This window comes from Mustela lutreola, chromosome 2, assembly GCF_030435805.1.
Source record: "Mustela lutreola isolate mMusLut2 chromosome 2, mMusLut2.pri, whole genome shotgun sequence".
Taxonomy (NCBI): Eukaryota; Metazoa; Chordata; class Mammalia; order Carnivora; family Mustelidae; genus Mustela; species Mustela lutreola.
In genome coordinates this window covers 27,351,434-27,372,420 of record NC_081291.1, presented here as the reverse complement: position 1 = coordinate 27,372,420, position 20,987 = coordinate 27,351,434, and the positions used below count along the sequence as shown (strand labels likewise).

The 20,987-nt window shown below is 40.9% G+C and overlaps 1 protein-coding gene across 5 annotated transcripts in view; it reads left to right on the top strand.

The window, feature by feature from the left end:
* Window positions 1-20,987, top strand: part of CFAP20DC (CFAP20 domain containing) — a 250,019-nt gene that overhangs the window by 188,781 nt on the left and 40,251 nt on the right. For all 5 annotated transcript variants that reach the window (XM_059161355.1, XM_059161354.1, XM_059161358.1 and 2 more), the window contains 2 exons: window positions 1,202-1,405; window positions 12,405-12,466. In XM_059161355.1, the coding sequence (XP_059017338.1) occupies window positions 1,202-1,405; window positions 12,405-12,466 (266 nt within the window). The remainder of the gene's footprint in view (window positions 1-1,201; window positions 1,406-12,404; window positions 12,467-20,987) is intronic.

The window sequence follows — 20,987 nt, the reverse complement described above, 5'->3', positions numbered from 1 at the left end:
GGAGAGAGAGAATCCCAAGCAGGCTCCATGCCCAGCATGGAGCCCTGTGCGGGGCTCGATCCCATGACCCTGATATCACCACCTGAACCAAAATCAAGAGTCAGATGCTTAATTGACTGAGCCACCCAGGCACCCTATGAAACAAACCTTTTTGAGCACAACCCATGTTTGCAGATGGATAAGAAAATTTTAAGATTATTAGGAAGTTAAATGGCAGTCCTGGATGTAAATCAGTACTCAGATGTGATACTAATATTTCAGCGACATTGAAATTAACCTTTGCTATCAAACTTGGTTTAGAGAAAGGAAAGGTTTTGAAAATTCCATATGACAATTTTTTACCTATACATTGAGAGAATATTTACATTAACCTTCAAAGATTTGTAGTAGTATTCTTGGGGGATGGGGGGAGGAATGCCTGACAGATTACTTGTATAGTAAAGGCCATATCAGTGTGTGTATTATAGTTGTGAGTTCTTTCTGGCTTTCAGAACTTACATGTTCCCATCTTAAGATTAAATTTTTTAATGGCTTTTATCAACATTAGTCATTCTCAGTCTCACTATAGGTTAAACGTATTTGGCTGTAATGTTCACAGTGATAAAATTAACCAGTATTCTTGAAACTGGACTTTTGTATGGAAAATGATGTTTCTTTTCAAAAAAAAACTTTTTGAATTTTTGTTTAGTCAAATACAGTTCAGGCTCCAGGCATGGGAAATGCAGTGAGTGTAAGACGGTCATTATGTTTGCCTTTGCAGAGCTTATAGACCACCTGCAAATGCCAAATACCATTAGGTAACTGCAATTGTGATAAATGCTAAAAATGAACACCTTCTGATTCCATGAGAGCACTTAGTGGAGGGGTCGCCCCAGTTTGTGATTGTCAGAAAAGGCTTCCCTGGGAAATGACACAATGTGGGACCTAAAGGGCCCCTAGGAGTTAGCCAGCGCAGACTAGCACTAAGGCAGACAGGAGCCTGATGCTCTTGAGGACTTTAATGAGCAACATTGTGGCTAATGTGCCCAGAGCAAAAAAGCAAGGTGAGGCAGGTGGGGCAGGCATTGTATAAGGGCACTTAAGAATCTGGGCCTCGGTCAGTGGAGAGCCACTGAGGGGTTAAGGCTGTAGAGTAGCATGTGTTGACGGTCTATAAATTCGGAACAGGCACCTGACTCTGTCGCTTTCTTTTCTTGATCAGGAATATGACTGGAGAAACTATCAGCCCAGCCAGATGAGTGAATCTGAGTTGCAAATGCTGGCAAGCCTGCGGCGGCAACAGAATGAAGAACTGGAGGACACGGGGGCTTCCCACGTCCTGAGTGCATCCCAGGTTGACAACTGTAACGTCAGCATTAGTACCAGCAGTGACGACACAACCACCTGGAACTCCTGCCTGCCACCTGTGAGTCCAGGTCTCTGGGTCTTTGTGTAACACCTTAATGAGGAGCAAACTTCTTTCTAACAAAGCCCAGCCTTGCCTGGGAAAACTAGCGCCAACATGAGAACCCTCCGCATAAGAAATATTCAGAGCCCATTCAGGAGCACCTGACTGGCTGAGTCAGTAGAGCAGGCAACTCTGGATCTTGGGGTTGTAAGTTCAAACCTCACATTTAATATAGAGATTACTTGGGACGCCTGGGTGGCTCAGTTGGTTAAGCAGCTGCCTTCGGCTCAGGTCATGATCCCAGCGTCCTGGGATCGAGTCCCACATCGGGCTTCTTGCTCAGCGGGGAGCCTGCTTCTCCCTCTGCCTCTGCCTGCCATTCTGTCTGCCTGTGCTTGCTCTCTCTCCCTCTCTCTCTCTCTCTGATAAGTAAATAAAATCTTTAAAAAAAAAAAAAAAAAGAAAAAAAAATAATAATATAGAGATTACTTAAAAATAAAATAAAGAAATAATCAGAGCCCATTCTGGAATAGTGTTTCAGGCCTGAGGGCCTTGTCTATTCTTAAACTGTCTTACTCACCTTCAGATAATGTAGGCTCATTGTGTGCTGATATATACCAACATATACTGAAAGCGAAAAGGAATCATTTTACTGTCAATTCTGGGTCTCTCATGGCACCCTCAGCTCCTAGCATAGGCCTGGCACATCGAGAGGGCTCAGTATTTGTTAAATTAATGAACAAAAAAGATGTTTGCTGCTCCCTGTGCCTGAGGGCCACGATAGGTACCACAGACAATTCAATAGCTTATCTTTTCCCATATGTTTATACAGTTAAAGCATTTTTAAGTATGGCCCATCATCCTCACTATGGACCAGCAGAGGAGTTGGAACAGGTCAAAGTCTTCCTGCCTTTCAGGTGAAGAAATTAAACTCTCCTGGACCCAAGCTTCCATACCTGGTCAGTGGCAGAGACCAGAGCGGAGCCCAGTGTTTTGACTCAGTCTGTTTTCTCTCTTCTGGCCTTGGGGATCTTATGACTGAATTGGAAAGACAAAGTGGAAACATTGATAGAACAGTCTTATACAGCTTTAAAAATGTCATAAGTCAGAATAGTAAAATTAGTGTTTTAATAGTGGTAATTAAAGCTACTATTTCTTTAAGCACAGAGATATTTTAAGACCTCCATAGGCCCAAGGAAATTTCCTTGAAGTGTACTTATATTTACCTATAAGGCTACATTCAACATCAAATGAAACAAATTAAAATCCACTTTCATCCAGCAGTAAATATTCCTTTTTTACTATAAAATTTTTGAAGGGAAATATAAAATTAAGTAACTTTGATTTATATTTATACAAAATTGGGTAAAGGCTGAGTTCAAGTGTAGTTGACAGTGGATAACATGTGTTTTATGTATCTAATTAAATATTTATTAATCTTACAGTTTTCTTTCCAAGCAATTTTTTTTCCCCAAGTTTCCAGCATCTTTGTAGATGTTCAAAATCGCAGCAGCTCTGGCACTAGGCCTTCCATGTGTAATCGAACTCAGTCTTTACTGCTGTCTTATGTGGTAAGTGCTGTTGCATTCCAATTTCCAGATGAGAAAATTGAGACTCTTGAGTGTAGTGGTTCAGACTTAGCTTGGCAAAACTCTTCAGTCTGAGCTTCTAACCACCATAACAAGGTGACTTCTTGGTGTGTGACTTAATTTGTGAAACAGAAGCCACAGACATCCAGTGAATGGTGACCTTTCTGCTCTGGAGATTACATACACGTCTTCATAGAAGAATAATTCAGATTGGCTCTAAGGAGATTTAGGGGGGAAAAGGTGTTTTCATGAGTGTTTTTTATCCCTACTTTGCCCATTGTCCAGGCTTCTCTTGCCTTAGTTATGTTTTCATCAAACTAAGTGGCCAAGCATACATAAGGCCTCCAGCAGCCTTGGTGCCAAAGAGTATCTACCCATCCAACAAAAATACCCCTGTGTGCTGGTTACTCAGAGTATCCTTGTAGCCAGATCTAATAACATAAGAGTAAGTTGCAGATTTTTGCCAATGCAATTTACAATGGAATTGAAATCTTGCCTTTCTTATAAAATATTCCTCAGCAGTCATTTAAACAGAAAGTAAGAAAGAGAAAAGAGGCCTTCTGAATGAGCTCATTCTGTTATGAAGTAGCTCTGAGACCAAAGGGCAAACTGAGGAATGATTATTTATGGACTGAAAAGGCTGAGCTCTTGGTTGCCCCGGATACTGTGTTCTCATCACTGTCCTGTGCTGGCAAGGACTAAAGTCCTCATACACAACAACTACTCCACTCTATAAAAGTAAACAGCCAAAAATAGCACCATTGGTAATGAACTTAATAACCCCTCCATTTGATCAAATGAGAAATTGAAAACATTCTATTTGTTAGACAGAGAAAATAATTGAAAAGCCCACCTTTGGTATTCATAAGATATGTTTATTATTGCATCAAATTCACTCTATTTCAATATTGGAACTATCACCAAATGGAAAATTGTGTTTCTTAATGAACTCTGCATCTTGTTGCTCATATAGAGTTTAAATAGAGCAATTTATAAGAACCATTGTGGGCTTTCTGAGAGTGCATGCCTTTCTCTTTAGAAGTTGTACAGGGAGAGTGAAAAAGAAGAAATGAATAATAACTTTATTTATTACAAAGATATAGGCTTTTCGTGTATCTCAATGGCGCCGCCATCCACAGTGGCACTCCACCAGAAATTCGGAGTACTTCTCCACTTCTCCCACCCCTTCATTTCCAAATCCTAAGAATCCTCAGGATTTTACTCCTCCCTGCCTAACAGCATAACCTTGGCACTTTATTTTTCATCCACTTTCCCTCAGTAATCTCCTGGTACCTCTGTACCTCCCGTCCAAGCACCTGATGGTAAGGAACATCTGCTCTGAGGTCAAAGGGCCAAGGTTCAAATCTAAGCCATGACCTTGTAAACACTTGGCACTGTATCTAAGACACAATAAGCGTTTAGTCAATTGAGGTTAGTTCTCATTATTATTATTGTTATTATTCACACTAGTGAATTTCATAAAGCCCAGATCTAATCTTACCTCTTCCCTGCATAAAGCCTTTCCTAGTTCCCATTGGCTCTTTGATTAGGCATACAGGGCCCCCCATGATCTGAGACCCTCTCCCTCCTCTGGCTCATCTCTCACTGTTCCTCACCTTTTACTCCATGCTTCAGTCCAAGTTATAACTTCCTGAATGCACTCAGCCCACATCCTTGTATCTTGTACGTACCTGATGATCTCTCCAGACATAGCTCCAGCCCACTGTAACCCTTCTCCAGGCCTCATTGTGAGAGACAGACCTTCCTTTCTGCCACTAGAGCCAGGAATATCTCAATGACACTCTTGTTCCTGAACTCAAGTTCAGTTGCCTGTCACTTGGAAGATCATTACTCAACAGAGGAGTTTGGGTTAGAAAAGACTTTCAGCCCTATTCGGGAGGCCAGCCACCTGGGGAGAAGGCCAACTTTTACCCAGAGGCCAACTCCAAAATTTCTGCCTAGCCCAGGAGTTTTTAAAGGGGTTTAAGGCAGTGGATCAACAAAGGGAGTAGAGTGGCCCATGCAAACTCGATGAGGCCAGCTACAGACATTAACTCAGTGCTCGGGGCTTATGCGAGGGAGTCTGGCTCTCCTTTCCTTATGTGTAGGAAGACTGTGTTCTTCCCACAAAGGAGGCTGAGGTCTGCAGACACACAAAGGGAGGTGGTAAAGTCATTTGTGTGACCTGAAAAGGAACAACATCTTGCTACAAAATTAATGGGCTCATCAGAAAGCCAAGGTGGCTCCCAATAGGCTTGCTGGCCTCTGTGGCCTGGGGAAGTTCTGGTCCATCATGCTTCAAGGCCAGTGGTCTACAAATCTCAAAGAATGGAAGTTAGTTCTGTTACAGATCAAGGGCCTTCAGTCAGCAAGTAAGGAGTATGTTAACTTGAAACAACCCTTAAGACAAGCTAGAGTGCTGTTAAACTCGTGTAAACTCTCACCTCAGCCCAGCTTATCTGTCTCACAATAATTCATTCCACATATTTGGGGTGCTTTTGTTTTGCTTTTGCTTTTGCTTTTGAGTGGTACAATAGGCGATAAAAGTAAAGCTTGACCTGGCCTTGAGATGTTCCCCATATTGGAGAGAAGCAGAGAGTCAACATCTCCCTGTAAGTTGGGGTACTGAGTGATGACAGAATAAAGAGTTTTATAATATCTTGTGGAAGAGAGGCCCACGTGAGAGAAAGCAATTGATTCTACCTGTTGGTTTCAGGGATACTTTCACAGAGAAGGCTACAGTTAAGCCAGAGTTGGAGAATGAGTGCCAGCTCATCATGTGGTAAGAAGGGGAAAGGAATTCCAAGTTCTGAAAGGGAACAGAAATAAATCTTTCGGAGGCGAGGGTGGAGACTCTCCTTGAACAGGATAATCTCCTCTTAGTGTCCTTGTTTCTCCATCACCTTGAACAGAACCTGGAATGAGTCTCTGCTTGTCTCACCTTCTCACCCCTAGCCAACATACACACAGAAGGCCCCCATACTCTAGCTATATCACGCAGTGTGCCTGTCACTGCCGTGCCCTGTGTCCAGATCATGTCAGTCAGGTCATTGCTCATTGTGCTCTTCCTTCTGCCTGGGGAGACCCTCCATTCCTCTTCTCCACCTGGAACACTCCCATGTTTTCCAAGGCCCACCTCAAACACACCGCTTCATGAAACCCTTTCTGATTCTCCACCACCCTGCACAGAATTATTCCTTCTTTGGGTTCCCATTATCTTGAATCTCAATGTTAGCAATTACCACATCAGGGAGCCATTGTTAGCGATGTGCCTGAGGCCTGGTTGTTACCCCTTGAAGGCAATACCATGCTGAGCACAGTGCCTGGCATGAGGTCACACTCAGTCATCTGCGGTTAGTCATTGACTGAATCAATCAGTAATATTAAAAAGATTCCTTTTTTACTCTACAATAAGGTAGTTTTCATCAAAATTCCAAAATCTCAGTTTTGCTTCGCTTAAATAAACTGAGTGATGCAGGTAATATTTTACATTCAAGACTTGATAAATGATATTAAATATACAGACAAAGGAAAAATCTCTCTCCAGACAAGGCCTGATGACCAATGGTTTTTTGTTTTGTATTCTTTTTGTTTTTGTTTCATTTTGCTTTTTATTAACATATAATGTACTGTTTGCTTCAGGGGTACAGGTCTGTGAATCATCACGCTTACACAATTCACAGCACTCACCATAGCACATACCCTCCCCAATATCCATAACCTCCATAACCATACCCTCTCCAATGTCCATAACACAGCCCTACCTCCCCCACAGCCCAGCAACTCTCAGTTTGTTTTGTCTCTTATCGTTTGAGTCTCTTATGGTTTGTCTCCCTCCCAATCCCATCTTATTTTTGTTTTTTAAAGATTTTATTTATTTATTTGTCAGAGAGAGAGGATGAGCATGCACACAAGCAGGCAGAGGCAGAGAGAAAAGCAGGCTCCCCACTGAGCAAGAAGCCCAATGCAGGACTCAATCCCAGGACCCTGGGATCATGACCTGAGCCAAAGGCAGCAGCTTAACTGGCTGAGCCACCCAGGCATCCCCCCAATCCCATCTTGTTTCATTTTTCCTCTCCCTATCCCCCATGACCCCCCCACTCTGCTTCTCAAATTCCTCATATCAGAGAGATCATATGATAATTGTCTTTCTCTGATTGACTTATTTCTCTCAGCACAATACCCTCTAGTTCCATCCACGGATGACCAATGGTTTAAGAAGGAGATTTAAGCAGGTCTCATTCAATTTAGCATCTTTACCTAATGACTTCACACACACTGATTTCTGAAACAGAAAGCCCATGCCGAGTAGAATGAAGAGTCTTTAGCAAAATCTATTGTGTTTACTACAAGCTCTGATTCCTCAGCTCTCCTCAGCATCTGTACAGTTCAGAGTAATATGTACTGTTTAAAAGGTGTTTAGATATAATAAATTAGTCATTTAAAAGTGTAATTAAATGTAACCATATTTCTCATACCAAATTGGCTTTTGTAGGCATCTATTGCTAAATAAATCAAGCCTACTGAGAAATCCATTGGCCTTTGACAGACAAATTTTTCAAAGTTTCTAACTTAGAACCAAATTCAATTAAAACAATACTTTACAACTTCTGTGGAAACCAGGCTACAAGTAATCAATTTTGGAGAGTTTCTGTTAGGAGTAGCCCTCATGAGATTTATTCAAAAACTCGGTTCTAGGCAGCCTGAGGAAGGGAGCTAAAAGTTGCTTATAATGGATTGTTAAGTGATTTTTATTTTGGTGAGGGCTTTTGATTGACAATAGCATAAAACCATGTCGTGTGTGTGTGTGTGTGTGTGTGTGTGTGTGTGTGTGTGTGTGTGTGGTTTCTTTTTAAGGAAAAAGAGTACCTGTTAATGGAAACAGCTTTTTGCGGGGCCCAAAAGAATCCAGACTCTACTTCAGCCAACCTGAGCTCAAATCTCAGCCCTGCCGTTTACTGGCACAATGGCCTAAAAAATGGGAATCATAAAAGGGCTTCCTCATACTGGCATGGTGAGAATTGAATGAGTGCGGGGGATGTGTGTGGCCAGTGCCTAGCAAAGTTCCTAGTTGTTACCTGCTGCTCCCCCAAAGTTATTCTCCTCAAAGGGCCACTTGAGTGATCAGAAAAAATTGCTAGGATATTTCCGCTTTTTGTGACTACTGAGGGCTATAAGGAGAGGTAGAGGTTCTGTTGTGCTTGTCTTCATGTGAGCTTAACCACTAAAATCCAGACTTATCCCCTCAGAGCTTTCAAATAAGCCCTTTTGTTATTTTATTATTTCAGTATTTCATTATTTCTCTGTCCTGCCTCTACCTGAGATTTAAGGAAAGCATGCCTCCTGTACACTGTATCTTGTAAGCTGAAACCCTAAAACCATCATCCCTTCAAGTTAAGAATTCCCGTAATCTAATATCAAGCACGTAAATCTCCTCAGCTTCTTTAAAAAAAAAAACAATGTTCTCGTGTGCATCCATCAACATGGCACACTGCAGAGCACAATATTTGGAGAAAAACAAGGCAAAATGCACTTAATAAAATTACAAGCATATGGTGAGGTTCTCAGACAAGTTATTTATGGTCTTGATTAACCTTGCAACATTTTTGCCATTTTCATAGGTTTTACATAACACCATGAAAATATTGTCTTTACCTTTTAACATGGCAGGATTATCTTATCTCCTGTTCTTTTATTTAGCCTTCACTTCCCTCTCTCAACCCCCAAATTTCTAGCGGCTTGATCATGGGAAAGCAAAGCTTCTTGTGCTCAGTGGCAAATTTCAGTTGTTCCGTTTTCCTGACGCTAATGCATAGCAACAGCGCCACCAAAAGGACAAGGTCCTCAGTTTCTAGGATCAGTTCCATTTCTTCGCTCATTAGCATATCCTCATTTTACGGGATGATTGCTGGCTACTACGTGTCCTATATATAATATATTGGCATTTCAGGCTCTTTATGGTTAATAGGTCTTAATTTGTTCTGATCTACAGATTCATTAACTTCTCAGCTCTCTTTGGGTGTAATGAGTTTTCTTTTAATTCTCCTGAACTAAAAACGTAAGTAGTTGATTGTGCTAAGTGGCAGATAAATCAGATGAGCAGATGTTCTTATACCACTGTAGAAATGATATATGAAAACTGATATTAGAGTCAGTGTAATACTGAAATGTATGAGTTGTTCTGTGTGTAGTGACTATGAAAGTCACCCCATGAAATAAACTTCCCTCATTCTCAAAGTATTATCTATTATACCTTATGTTTGTCCCCAGTTTAGCAGCTTGGCAAAACTTGCTTTTTTAATTTCAAACATATAGTAATATGTCATAAGAATGAAATCATGAACTTAATTTATGGTGAGTAGGTTGTCTTATAGATCTCAAATAAGTATTTCAGACTTTTTTTTTTTTTTTGCCATAACCTGAACTGAGTATGTCATATGTGTTTTCAGAAACTTTGGTCTTCACCACTGTAGGCGAACCTCTGAGCTGGATTAAGCACTACAGCCTAATGGCTAAGAGGGTAAAGTGTGGTGAACTGGGTTGGAACTCTAGCTCCACTCTTTCCTGGCTGGCATGACCTTGGGTTAACATCCAGTGTCTGAATTTCCTTTTCTGTTAGACAGAGCTGTTAATCCTGTCTGTTCCACAGAATTGCTGTGAGGAGCGAATGAGATAATATCTACCAAGGATTTAACACTGAGCCTGTGCCGATTAAATGTCAGCCAATGCTATGATTATTGTCTAGCTCTCTGTAGGTATTGGTTGCTCTTCTTTTGCTGCTTCTCCTAGTATTCCCTGAATATAGCTAATTCCAAAGTCAAAAAAATCAATTTTTTTTTTTTTAACCTGGTACTTTCATCGGCTATTACCTACCCAGGATTAGTACAGATAGGTTTAATGCTACATGTGTATCGAAACAGATCTGTTTCCATGTGTGGATGAGAACATCTGGCTTCAGACAGCCCATCGTGTTCCCCCCCCCCCCAATCCCACCCCACCGTGTTCGGAGAGCTTTTAGAAACCATTAGGTACATTCTCCTTCATTCTGATTTGGATCTAGGAAAATAAAAAGACCTCATCCAAGTGAAAGCTCTGCCCTTTCAAAGCATCAAAGCAAAGTTATCAGAACTGAAATACCTTAAAGGGACTTTTTAGGCACATCATTGCCATAACCCCTTCCTGTCCCGGAGATTGATTATGAAATTAGGAGACATGTACCAAGAAAGGGAATTGGGGCCACCCAGTTTTGTATGGTACCCACTCCAGAACAAGACTTAGGTCCTTCCCCAGCTGAGCCCATAGCAGGTGGGGCACATAAGGCCGTGGGTAGCAGTTATGTGTGGCAGTCAGAAGTTCTGCCCTGATGCACCACCATTAATTGGAAGTGGCTTAGAATAAAATATTTGGGGGCAACAACTTGGTAATTAGTTTTTTCAATACCAAAAATTAAGTTAAGGAATCAGGTGTTCAGACTGAGTTCCATTACCCTACAATTATTTTAACAGGATTTTTTTTCCTTTACTTTTCTGTTCCCTCGTGTTAGCACCCTTTACTAATTCTGAAACATTTCCACTGGTTATTTTTGTTTGTTTGTTTTCTAACACTTAGAAACCACAATAAATGTGAACCTTTTGTTGACTGTGTTCTCTTACTATTTGCATCCCTGGATCGGTTTTATACAGCAGGAGGAAATGTGGAAGGGTCACTCTGTGTAGTCTGAGAGCAGATTCAGGAACAAGACAGGATTCTGTAGCCATTTCTATTCTCCAGAGGATGGAATAAGTCATTTGGAATAAGGGGGTTGGAGACAGGTGTAAATAGAATTAATGGTATAAAATTAAGAAAATGGAAATTTACCGAATACGAGAACTGTAATGCATAGAGAGTTATGGAAATGCCTCTGGAAGCAAATGGAGTAGAGGCCCTTTCACTGGAGGCTGGAGTAGAGCTGAACTACAGGGCGAATACCAATGAACGTATTATCAGGAGTATTTTTGCACCAGCGTGAGATGCTCTAGAGAACCTGTTAGGCCCTTTGCTTGCTAATTCCTTTTTTGCTGTGAAATAATAAAGCCTAAATCATAAAACTAAATTTCACTTGCAAATTGCTGGAAGTCTTATTTCTCCAGTGAGATCAAATATGTCTTATGACATGTTTTTCCTTCCACTGTTCTTCCAGCTGTTGTTTCTTATTACTGAAATGGTGATGCATTGATACCAGTTCAATTACCAAAGTATCTGAGTACATTTAAATTCATCGTGCATCACAGAGAGTCAGGCTAAGTGACTGTGATTATCAGACAGGGTGTTTGATTTAAATTAAAGGAACACTTCCAAGAGATTATTTATAGAGGAAGACAGTTTACGCTAAAGAATTCCCATGACCCACATCTTTAATATTTTAGGAGTTAAAAATAGGAGTATGTGGAAAATAAGGAATATGTGCTCTGTATGGATAGGCACCATTGCCATACTATTTCCCTCCATTAGAGTCAACACTGTAGGACCACCCTATGGGTGAGAAAAGCTTAACATGAACCCTTTTGGGTTAGGAAGGAATGGAAATCCTTTCAATGCAATTCAAAAAAGTATACGAAATTGCAACTTGTAATAAAATGAGAATGTTAAAAATGATTTTCGTATTAGAATTACATGGCTGTTAACCACATAAGAAAAATCCTGTGAGCTGATGTTCAAAAGAGAATGTGTATCAGATATAATGGAATTTTCTCCCTTTTGGGAACAAAGGAAAAACATCAAATTCCATTGAGGCAAGAGTTTAAAGCTTGTTTTGAGATGGAGTTGTTTAACGATGTTTTGAAATAGTAACTTAAACGTTTCTCGCTTAGGGAGAATAAAGTTGAGATTTCACATTTTTGTTAGGTACTGGCACCATTTTTTTCAACTCACTGATTAATGCTTGAGTTTTTATTACACACTTGGGAAAATGACCACTTTGACCTAAGATTAACATGTTATAATTCCATTAGCAAAAATGCAAGTTATCCTTGCAAATTTCCTAATGTGGACACATAAATATATAATCCTTATCTCGGGGTCTCTTGATTTATTGCTGATACCAGCTGTGCAGCACTGGTTCCGTGAGATATCTTTTATTTTACTGTAGCGGGAAATATCAGTGAACGTTAACAGCGTAAAAACTCTACAAGGAGGGCGAGCCCACATATGAACTTTAATTGCACCATAGATGCTATCTTGTGCAGTGACTGGCCATTAAAATAACCTGTTTTTTCTCATGTCTACCACCTTGATATTTGCTGGATCTTCCAAACAGCCTGTAAGTTGTCAGTGAACTAAACACCCCTTCTTGCAGATTGTTCCTCTGGAAAAAACGGCAGCAATGAGAGCACATGGTGTATGTAAAGAACATTACCCTGTTTAGTAAAATGTTCTGTCTTTTTTTACAGCCTGTCAACCAGGGGCGTCACTATCAGAAAGAAATGAATCCACCTTCTCCTTCTAATCCCCGGTAAGATTCATTAATAAGCTAAATGTCTTTTTTTTTTTAATTATTTGAAAGATTGTGCATTTTTCTTGGTGTCACGAAATTGTTTTCCAGAACTTCTAAAGAGCTTCCAAAGTTCTTTTCTTTAGAAGGCTGAGTTCAGTCTACTTTTCTTATGTAGACTAATAGGGTGTGGCAGTTAACAGTCTACCTAGGTTTAAATGGCAGCTCTGCCCTTTTACCAGCTTTAGGACTCTGAGCAACCATTTAACTCCGGTCAACCAGACATCATAATTACTCCCTGTTCTTTTGGGATGATCATATGAATGAAAACACGAACAATTCTTAGCACAGTTTCAGGCACACAGCAAGCTCTTTTTAAGTGTTAATTTATTCCGTATTATTCTATTTGCATAGATACTTTATTTTAATCAGTATGTGAAGTTTAATACCTTTTAGGCATGAATCATTTGGTATTATCCAGTTCCTTTAAATTTATCAAGACGGCGTATATCAGTTCAAAGGCCATTCTCTTTTTCCAAAATTTCAGAAGTTAATCCCAAAATTATTTCATTATTTCCTAAATGTCATTGGCATAATGAGTCATTTGTCAATATAGAAAAATCTCATTATCTTAGGCTCACTGAAGACAAGCAAATTGGAATTTGTGTTTTTGAAATATATGTAGGAGTATATGATTTTCCAGAAAATAAATTTGTTTATCAGCACAACTCAGTATCATTTTATTACTATTTATTAAATACTAGGAATTTATTAAAAATCAGTCTATTTTGAATTTCATCTACAGGATCTTAGTTATCATAACGGATCTCATTGTCCAGCTCTCTCACCTGTACTATGGTTCATCCCATAAAATGGGCCAAAACACCAGTGTTAGTATTGTAGCTCTGGCTCTAGAATGTGGTATTTATTTTATTTTATTTTATTTATTTATTTCAGAGAGAGCTCTAGCAGGGGGAGAGACAGAGGGAGGGATAGAGGCAGACATCCCGCTGAGCAGAAAGCCCCACACAGGGCTCGACCCCAGAACCCCAGGATTATAACCTGAGCCAAAGTCAGACACTTAACCTACTGAGCCACCCAGGCACCCCTAGAGTATGGTATTTATTACACAGAGAGTGAATTATAGTCAAACATAATCAAAAACAACTTAGCTAGTCTTAAGAGAGAGACAGACACACAGAGAGACAGAAGGGATTTGTTTAGTAACAATACAGGGCTGCGGAGCGCCTGGGTGGCTCAGTGGGTTAAAAAGCCTCTGCCTTTGGCTCAGGTCATTATCTCAGGGTCCTGGGATCGAGCCCTCATCGGGCTCTCTGCTCAGTGAGGAACCTGCTTCCTCCTCCCTCCCTCTCTCTCTCTGCCTGCCTCTCTCCCTATTTGTGATCTCTGTCTGTCAAATAAATAAATTAAATCTTTTTAAAAAAAGAATACAGGGCTGATCAGAAAGGATGAATACTTAACATTTACATTAACCCTGGAGGGTATTATACTGAGTGAAATAAGTCAATCAGAGAAAGACAATTATCATCTGGTTTCGCTCATATGTGGAATATTAGAAATAGGGCTGAGAACTGCAGGGGAAGGGAGGGAAAACTGAATGGGAAGTCGTCAGAGAGGGAGAAAAACCATGAGAGACTCTTAACTATGGGAAACAAACTGAGAGTTGCTGGAGGGAAGGTGGGGGTGGGGTAATTGGGTGATTGGGTTGAGTGATGTGATAAGCACTGTGTTATGCACAACTGATGAATTATTGAACTCTATACCTGAAACTAATGATGTGCTATATGTTGGTTAATTGAACTTCAATAAAAATTTTAAAAGTATACAGAGCTGCCCTGGAACAGAAGGGTAGCCAGGCCTCAGGAAGGGAAGAGAATCATAATGCTGAGAGGCAGCCAGGTGGTATCCTCACTCCATCTCTCCTTGCTTCTTCCTTCTGTTCCACTGTTCTCTCTAAGCCAACAGCTTTCTGTTTGCAGTCACATATGGCTATCTGACAGCTCTTGAGTTTATATGTTACAGTTCATAGCACATCCCAAGACTGACAGGCTATGTCTGAATCCCAGTTCCTACTTTCCAGGAAAGAGAATGTGATTGGCCTTGCTTGGGCCAGGTGTCCACTTTCGGTCCAGTCAGTAATGAACAGCCAACTGAGCCATGTAAAACTAACATGGCTGCCGGGAGACCACCTACATGGTTTACAGGACTTTTAATGGGGCCCAGAATATTGACAGAAGTAGCCTAAATGTTCTTTATTAGTAATCACTTCTAAGTGTTCCTGGTCTATACACATGATCTGGTCATTCTTTATTAGTAATTACTTCTAAGTGTTCCTGGTCTATACACATGATCTGGTCATTCTTTCATGTTATCTGGTAGGGGGAATTGCCCCTGTCATAAATAAATATAATAAGGAGTTCAAAATTGAGTTTGTAATTTCAGAGTATATAAAAAGGTATTTCAACATTCTTAAAATCTTTCAGCTCATAAGCTCTTTTAATCTGTGTATGAATAAACTTTTAAGGTAACTGGAAATCCAGCTTTGGTTCAAAGTGTAACAATCAGTATTTGCAATCTGAACAAATGAATGTGATAGTACAGATGTGTTAGAAAGTGGAGACTTTTGTTTCAATAAAAGGTAAAAGGAGAAAGAGGACCCAAGTCCCATCCTAATTCTCCTACTAACCCAGTGTCTCATCTCAGACAAGCCTCTCAACCTGTCCAGACCTCAGCAATAGTATGAATACCCTCGTGTATAAAGGAAAGGATTTGAGTTACATGCTCTCTCAGGTCACTTCCGGCCTTGTGATTCTGTGACTTTGATGAGACTCATGCACTCTACAAATGAAACCCAGTTCCACCATCAGAGGGAACACTGCCCTACCTAGGAGACATACCTCATAACGTTGTATTAATTCATTAATGTTTAGATGTAGTACTATGTAACTTTAAATATCTCTTCTAATATTTGATTCCCAAAGATGGAATATAAGAAAATTCACCAATTCGCATATTTTATTTGGCCAATTAAATGTTCATTCATTTAGGGAAAATTAATTTACATTTTTACACAATAAAGTAAAAAGCCAAATTCCAAAGCAAAGACAAAATGCTGTCAGTCCCATTTGTCAACAGGTTATCCACCAGTTTCTTAGAAAATTATTATTTAGCTGTTCAGAAAACTTGTGGATTACATGGTTTGGCTCTTGGCTCCATAAATCCAGCAGCTTGAAAGAATTGGCGGAGAGACATTATTGGACCGTAAATAAAGACAATGATAAAGTTATGCAGTCAGCATAGATCATCATATAAAAATGGGATAAATTAAATCATGTAATACATGTAAGTTAACTTAAAATTAAAAACATGACTCTTTTAAGATTTGTATTTATTATATTTCTTACAAATAGTATCCCACACCTAGACCCTAAAACACAGAACTCTGAAATTTAAACTTAAATTTAGAAGATACTGATAATGAACATGAAAAAAATATAAGAATTGAAAAGTCTTTCGCTCACCCCTTGGATAAACAAACATCTAACCTGAATTCTGGATTGAAAGTTCTACCAGCAGAGGCTCTGAACATGAGAAGCAAGGAGTCTTTGATTTCCTGATTTGAGTGTTACTGTAATCAGAGTAATGCAGACATGATGGGGACGAGAACACGTGTGTGTGCAGGTCCTTCAAGACACCACACTGGTGCCCTATGGGAGCGGAAGTGGCCACGTCGGCCTCAGTGAAATATCTGCAGCTATTCCAGAGAACAAAGATTTGTACCCACACTCCTACTCCTACGCACACTTGTACCCATACTCACGCCCACACATGCATATATTTAGAATCAGTTTTCAGTTAGCTTAATTAACGTCACAGAACAACCAATATCCCCAAAGTCTTTCATGTACATTTTGCTCCAGGAAGACTTTTCTTTCTGCAACATAATTACCTTCTTAGTGTTATGTGTTTATGATTAAAGATAGCATGCAGTTCACAAAGCAGGCAAATCTGGGTTTTGAAGAGTTGACTCTAGGATGCCAATAACTAAAACACAGCATATATTCATAGATTGTTTTCCTCAGAGTCAAAGAAGCCACTTGCGCTCACAGAGCGATGCTTGACATTGGATGGAAGTGGGAAACAACAGTAATCATTTCCTGAGAAGTTCACGGTCTAGAATTGAAATCCACGTGGTTCACCTCATGATATCCCCTGGTGTCTAGATTTGCAACAAAGCCATTTCCCTTCGTATTGTTAGGCCTGGGTCTGATGGTTATTATTTTTGCATAACATGCTGACTGATATTTCAGCAGCGTCTCAGATTCCAGGGCCCTTGCCTCCAGTGTCCACCCACGCTGCCTCTTGGGGCACTGACCGCCTCTATGACAAGATGCAGAAACAGCTAACATAATCTAATACAATTTAGAGGCGTGTTGGGTAGGAGGAAACAATTTCACAGTTCGTTCCTGTTGAGAAATGTCTCCTAGCATGTAAACGTCCGTGCTTCCAAATGGAGCAAAATGGATGCTGTTTGCAGCCTTAAGTAATTTCTTTGAAAATGCCATCTATTGGTTTGTGGGGTTTAGAGCTCTCCCTTAGGCACATCCATTTATGTGTTTATGTAGATTCTTCAGAACGGCTCGAGATATTTTTGTTCAGAAATGGGTTTTATAAAATAAGCTGTGATTACATTCTGGTTGTCTGTTCCTGTGGATGGAGTCGATAACCAGTCTTTCATTTCAAATGGTGATTATACTTGCTATTTTTACAACTCATTGGAAAATTAGGGGGAGAAGGGAAGGTAGTCAGAGGCTCCATAAGGTTCTAAATGTTTATGGAAATAAACAGTAGAGAAAATAATCCCTGAATGCCCAAACAGTAATGAATGGCATGGTTTTTTGCAGTGTTTGCTTTATGATTTATTGCTTATCTGTAGATTTTTCAAATGTCACCACCGATTGTATGAAGGCTTGCATCCTTTGCCGCTTTGCTACATGTTTGTGTGATATAAACATACTTATAACTATAATTAGATGATAAAGCCCCGCAGACTTTGACAAGTGATTAATAACCACTGACCCCGGTTCACGCCAGCTCAGCCGGCCTGACTGAGGCAACTGGCCTGTCATCGTAACCTACAAGTACTACTCTGGACGGATCGCTGTGGCTTCATTTTTCTTTTCTCCCCAGTTGTCAGGACTCAGCCTGATGGGTTTCTCTATTGCTTAAGCTTTTTTTTCCCCCCACCAACACAAAAGAAAGAAAATGTATAGATGAATTAAATTAAATACAGAACTTTCATGTCATGTTTCTCCCGAAATGATTAAGTTTGGATAATTTTAAAGCAAGTAAGTCAGATTTTTAACAAATACTCCTCCTTCAGACCAAACCACAACAGAGGATTTCCTGATTAGCCTCGCAAACGGTTTCTCTGAACGTTGTGTTATGGTTGTTTTCCATTATCTACATTTTTGCATTACATCCTAATGATCTGTTTATAAAACCAAAGGCACCAGTTTTTACTTTCATCATTTCTCTCGTTAGCTTAAGAAAAGCTGTCGGTATTGCTGCCTCTCATTTCACACTCCCCCATTTCCAGCACCTGCTCATCTGCAGGCTGCAGTTCTCCGGACTCGGAAACCCAGTCTGGTTCTCGCTCCTTGACCGCCATTGCTGCTCTAGCTGTGGGTTCCCCAGAAGGCAGGGTGGCATCATGTTCCCTCTCCTCCCGGTGCTGTTCAACTGGCCTGGCTTGGGTAGGAGCTCAGATAACACAGAGAAATGAAAGTCTTAATCCTGAATGTTAACCAGTTAAATGTCAAGTTTTTCCCTACATCTTTGCAAGAATTACCCTTTCCTTTCCTGAAAATAGGATGACAGTGGCATTGCTTTATTCATAAGCAGGATAGCGATGTGTTTTTATGAGAGCCTCTTGTTTGGGCAGTTTACATCTAATTTCCATGCATGTTCTACTCCCTGCTGACCAGAGATCCCTAGACACTGATAACCATTAGAATGGCCCTAATCTTTAATACATAATATAATATATATTATTTATACAAGCTATTTAATAATAATAATAGCTTCCAATACCTTCTATATTCTAATGACTCTGAAAATTATATGTCCAGTCCTGACCCTCCCCTGAATTCCAGACACATCTGTCCAAGCTGCCAATTTGACACATACCCACTTGGATCTCAAATCCAAATATTTACAACAACTTGGTTTTTCCCTCCCTCTACACATCTGTTTGTTCTTCAGTCTTCTCTACCTCAGAAAATGTCACCATCATCCCACTTTTCCTCAAGACAGAAAGCAAGAGTGCTCCCTGCTTCCTCACCCTGACCCATTCCATGTCCATCCTCAGTAAATAGCGCTGGTGCTCCCTCCAACCAAAGCCCTTGCCAGATCCAGCCTATCTCCGCTGCTGCAATCCCAGCCCACGTTGCCGTCACCCCTACCAGGACACATGCCATAGCTCCCCACCTGCTTTCTCTGCTCCTTTGGCCCCTACTGAAGCCCAGCATGGCCCCATGGAAAACCTCCCAGAGGTTGCGCACTGCTCTTGGGGAACCGAATAGTAGTCCTTACCCTGGGTGCTACCATCCAGACTGTCCCTCATACCATTGTGTACCCTGCTCACTGTATATCAAATACCATGGTCGTGTCCCTTTTACTTGGATGCTCCAGGCTTGATTCCACTTGAAGAGCTTTGCATGAGAGGCCCTCTGCTGGGAGTTCCCTCACCCCAGGAAAGACCCTAGGTAGCAGCTTCCTCCTATATACATGTCATACATACATACATACATACAGCTCCATATACATGTCATCACCTCAGAGAGACCCTTCCTTAGCATCCAACCTAAAATAGCCCTAGTCAGCCTCATTATATTATCTTTTTTTGCTTTTACTACAGTACTCCTCACTACCTGATACCTTCTTGCTTGTTTGCCTACTGTCTATACACACACACACACACACACACACACACACACACACTTCCAAAATACACTGGAAATGTAAACTGCCTCAGCCTTGGGACTTTATCTCTCTCGTGCTCACTATATACCTAGCTCCTCAAACAGTGCCAAACACAAAGGAGACACTCGAGAAATATGCGTTGAACTTGTTGACCCTCACTCACAGAAATGAATTTCCCGTCTCCCCTACCTCGCCCTAGATTTAACTGCTAGCCAGAACCCAGAAGTACCTGCATACTTTTCTCCCTTGAGGGTGTCTGGAACCTGGCCTTATTCCTACATGTAGTAAATGAAATCTCTCTCATGAAGTTGTTTAAAATGATCCCTTAAAAGATAGCCACAATCTAAAGTCTCCAGTTAAGTATCATTTTAAACCTCTCAGCAGAGGCAAGTTTTCCGAAACTGAACTCCTATGTTTTGTTTTGTTTTGTTTTGTGTATTCTTATTGGAAATTGCTTATTTGTATTTGCCTACGCATGCCTATTTTGTGGAGTCAGGAGCCACTTGCTAGAAGTTGCCTTGGGTTGCCACTGTGGCAGAGGTATACCTGACCTTGGCCAGGCCAACAGAATCTGGACAGGTAAATGGAAAAGAAGCAAAAAAGGCAGAGAGATGGGGGGAGACAGAGTCTTGAGCTTATGGTGCTGATGCCCTTTAAATTCAAGTGACTCCTTGTTCCTCCTGTTCGTGAAGAGGTCCTTAGTCCACTGGTCAAAGCTTTATAATAGTCTTTAAGAACACTTGATAGAAAGAGGACTCCTTCCCTCCTAGTTCTACAAGCAAAGTCCTGGCTTAGAGTGGCTTCTCCAGCCTCTCTAGCCCTGCCATAGAGAATACTCAATCCCTCAGTAATCATCCCACTTCTTTCCTCTGACCACTCAGAACCTAGGACCATGCCTGGGCCCAACTTTGAGGCTACCCTTCTCATTGGGTTCCAGCAGTTCACCAAGGGTGCTGCCCCATCGCCTCTTTCTCCTCTGCTCTTGGCACTTGGCTGCCCAGCCCACTTTGGGTCCTGGTTCTGACTACTTACTCTGCCAGAGCCGGTGAGCTCGGATTGCACACCCTCTCCAATCACCTTGTTCCAGGACCTAACTGGCCAGCACCCCTGCACACCTGAACAAAATTTCTTTTTCTTCACTTGCTCTGCTTGTTCACTCTGGCGCTGCCAGCCTGGGCATCAGCTGACCCCACTCTTCAGTTTCTCAGCTGAGATGTCTACCTGCTGTCTGACTGGATCTCTTGGGCCCCTGGGACTCAGCATTTCAACCCGAATCTCCTCTTTTTTCTGTTGTACTTCATGAGAGGATCTAAAGCCATTAGGGCTGGGGAAATACTCATCAGTATTTTAGTTATTGTCATATTTTCCAAAATTGCAGACTCAAGAAACCTATATCCATAAGAGTTATAGAAAACAGATTGCACCCTCTCCCCTCACTTTTTCCCAAAGCTGCTGTATCTGAAATGATGGATCCCTGAAAATTCTTAGCATTTTTAACTGGCAGGATGAAGAACTCCTGCGATTCACTGGGCCTCCC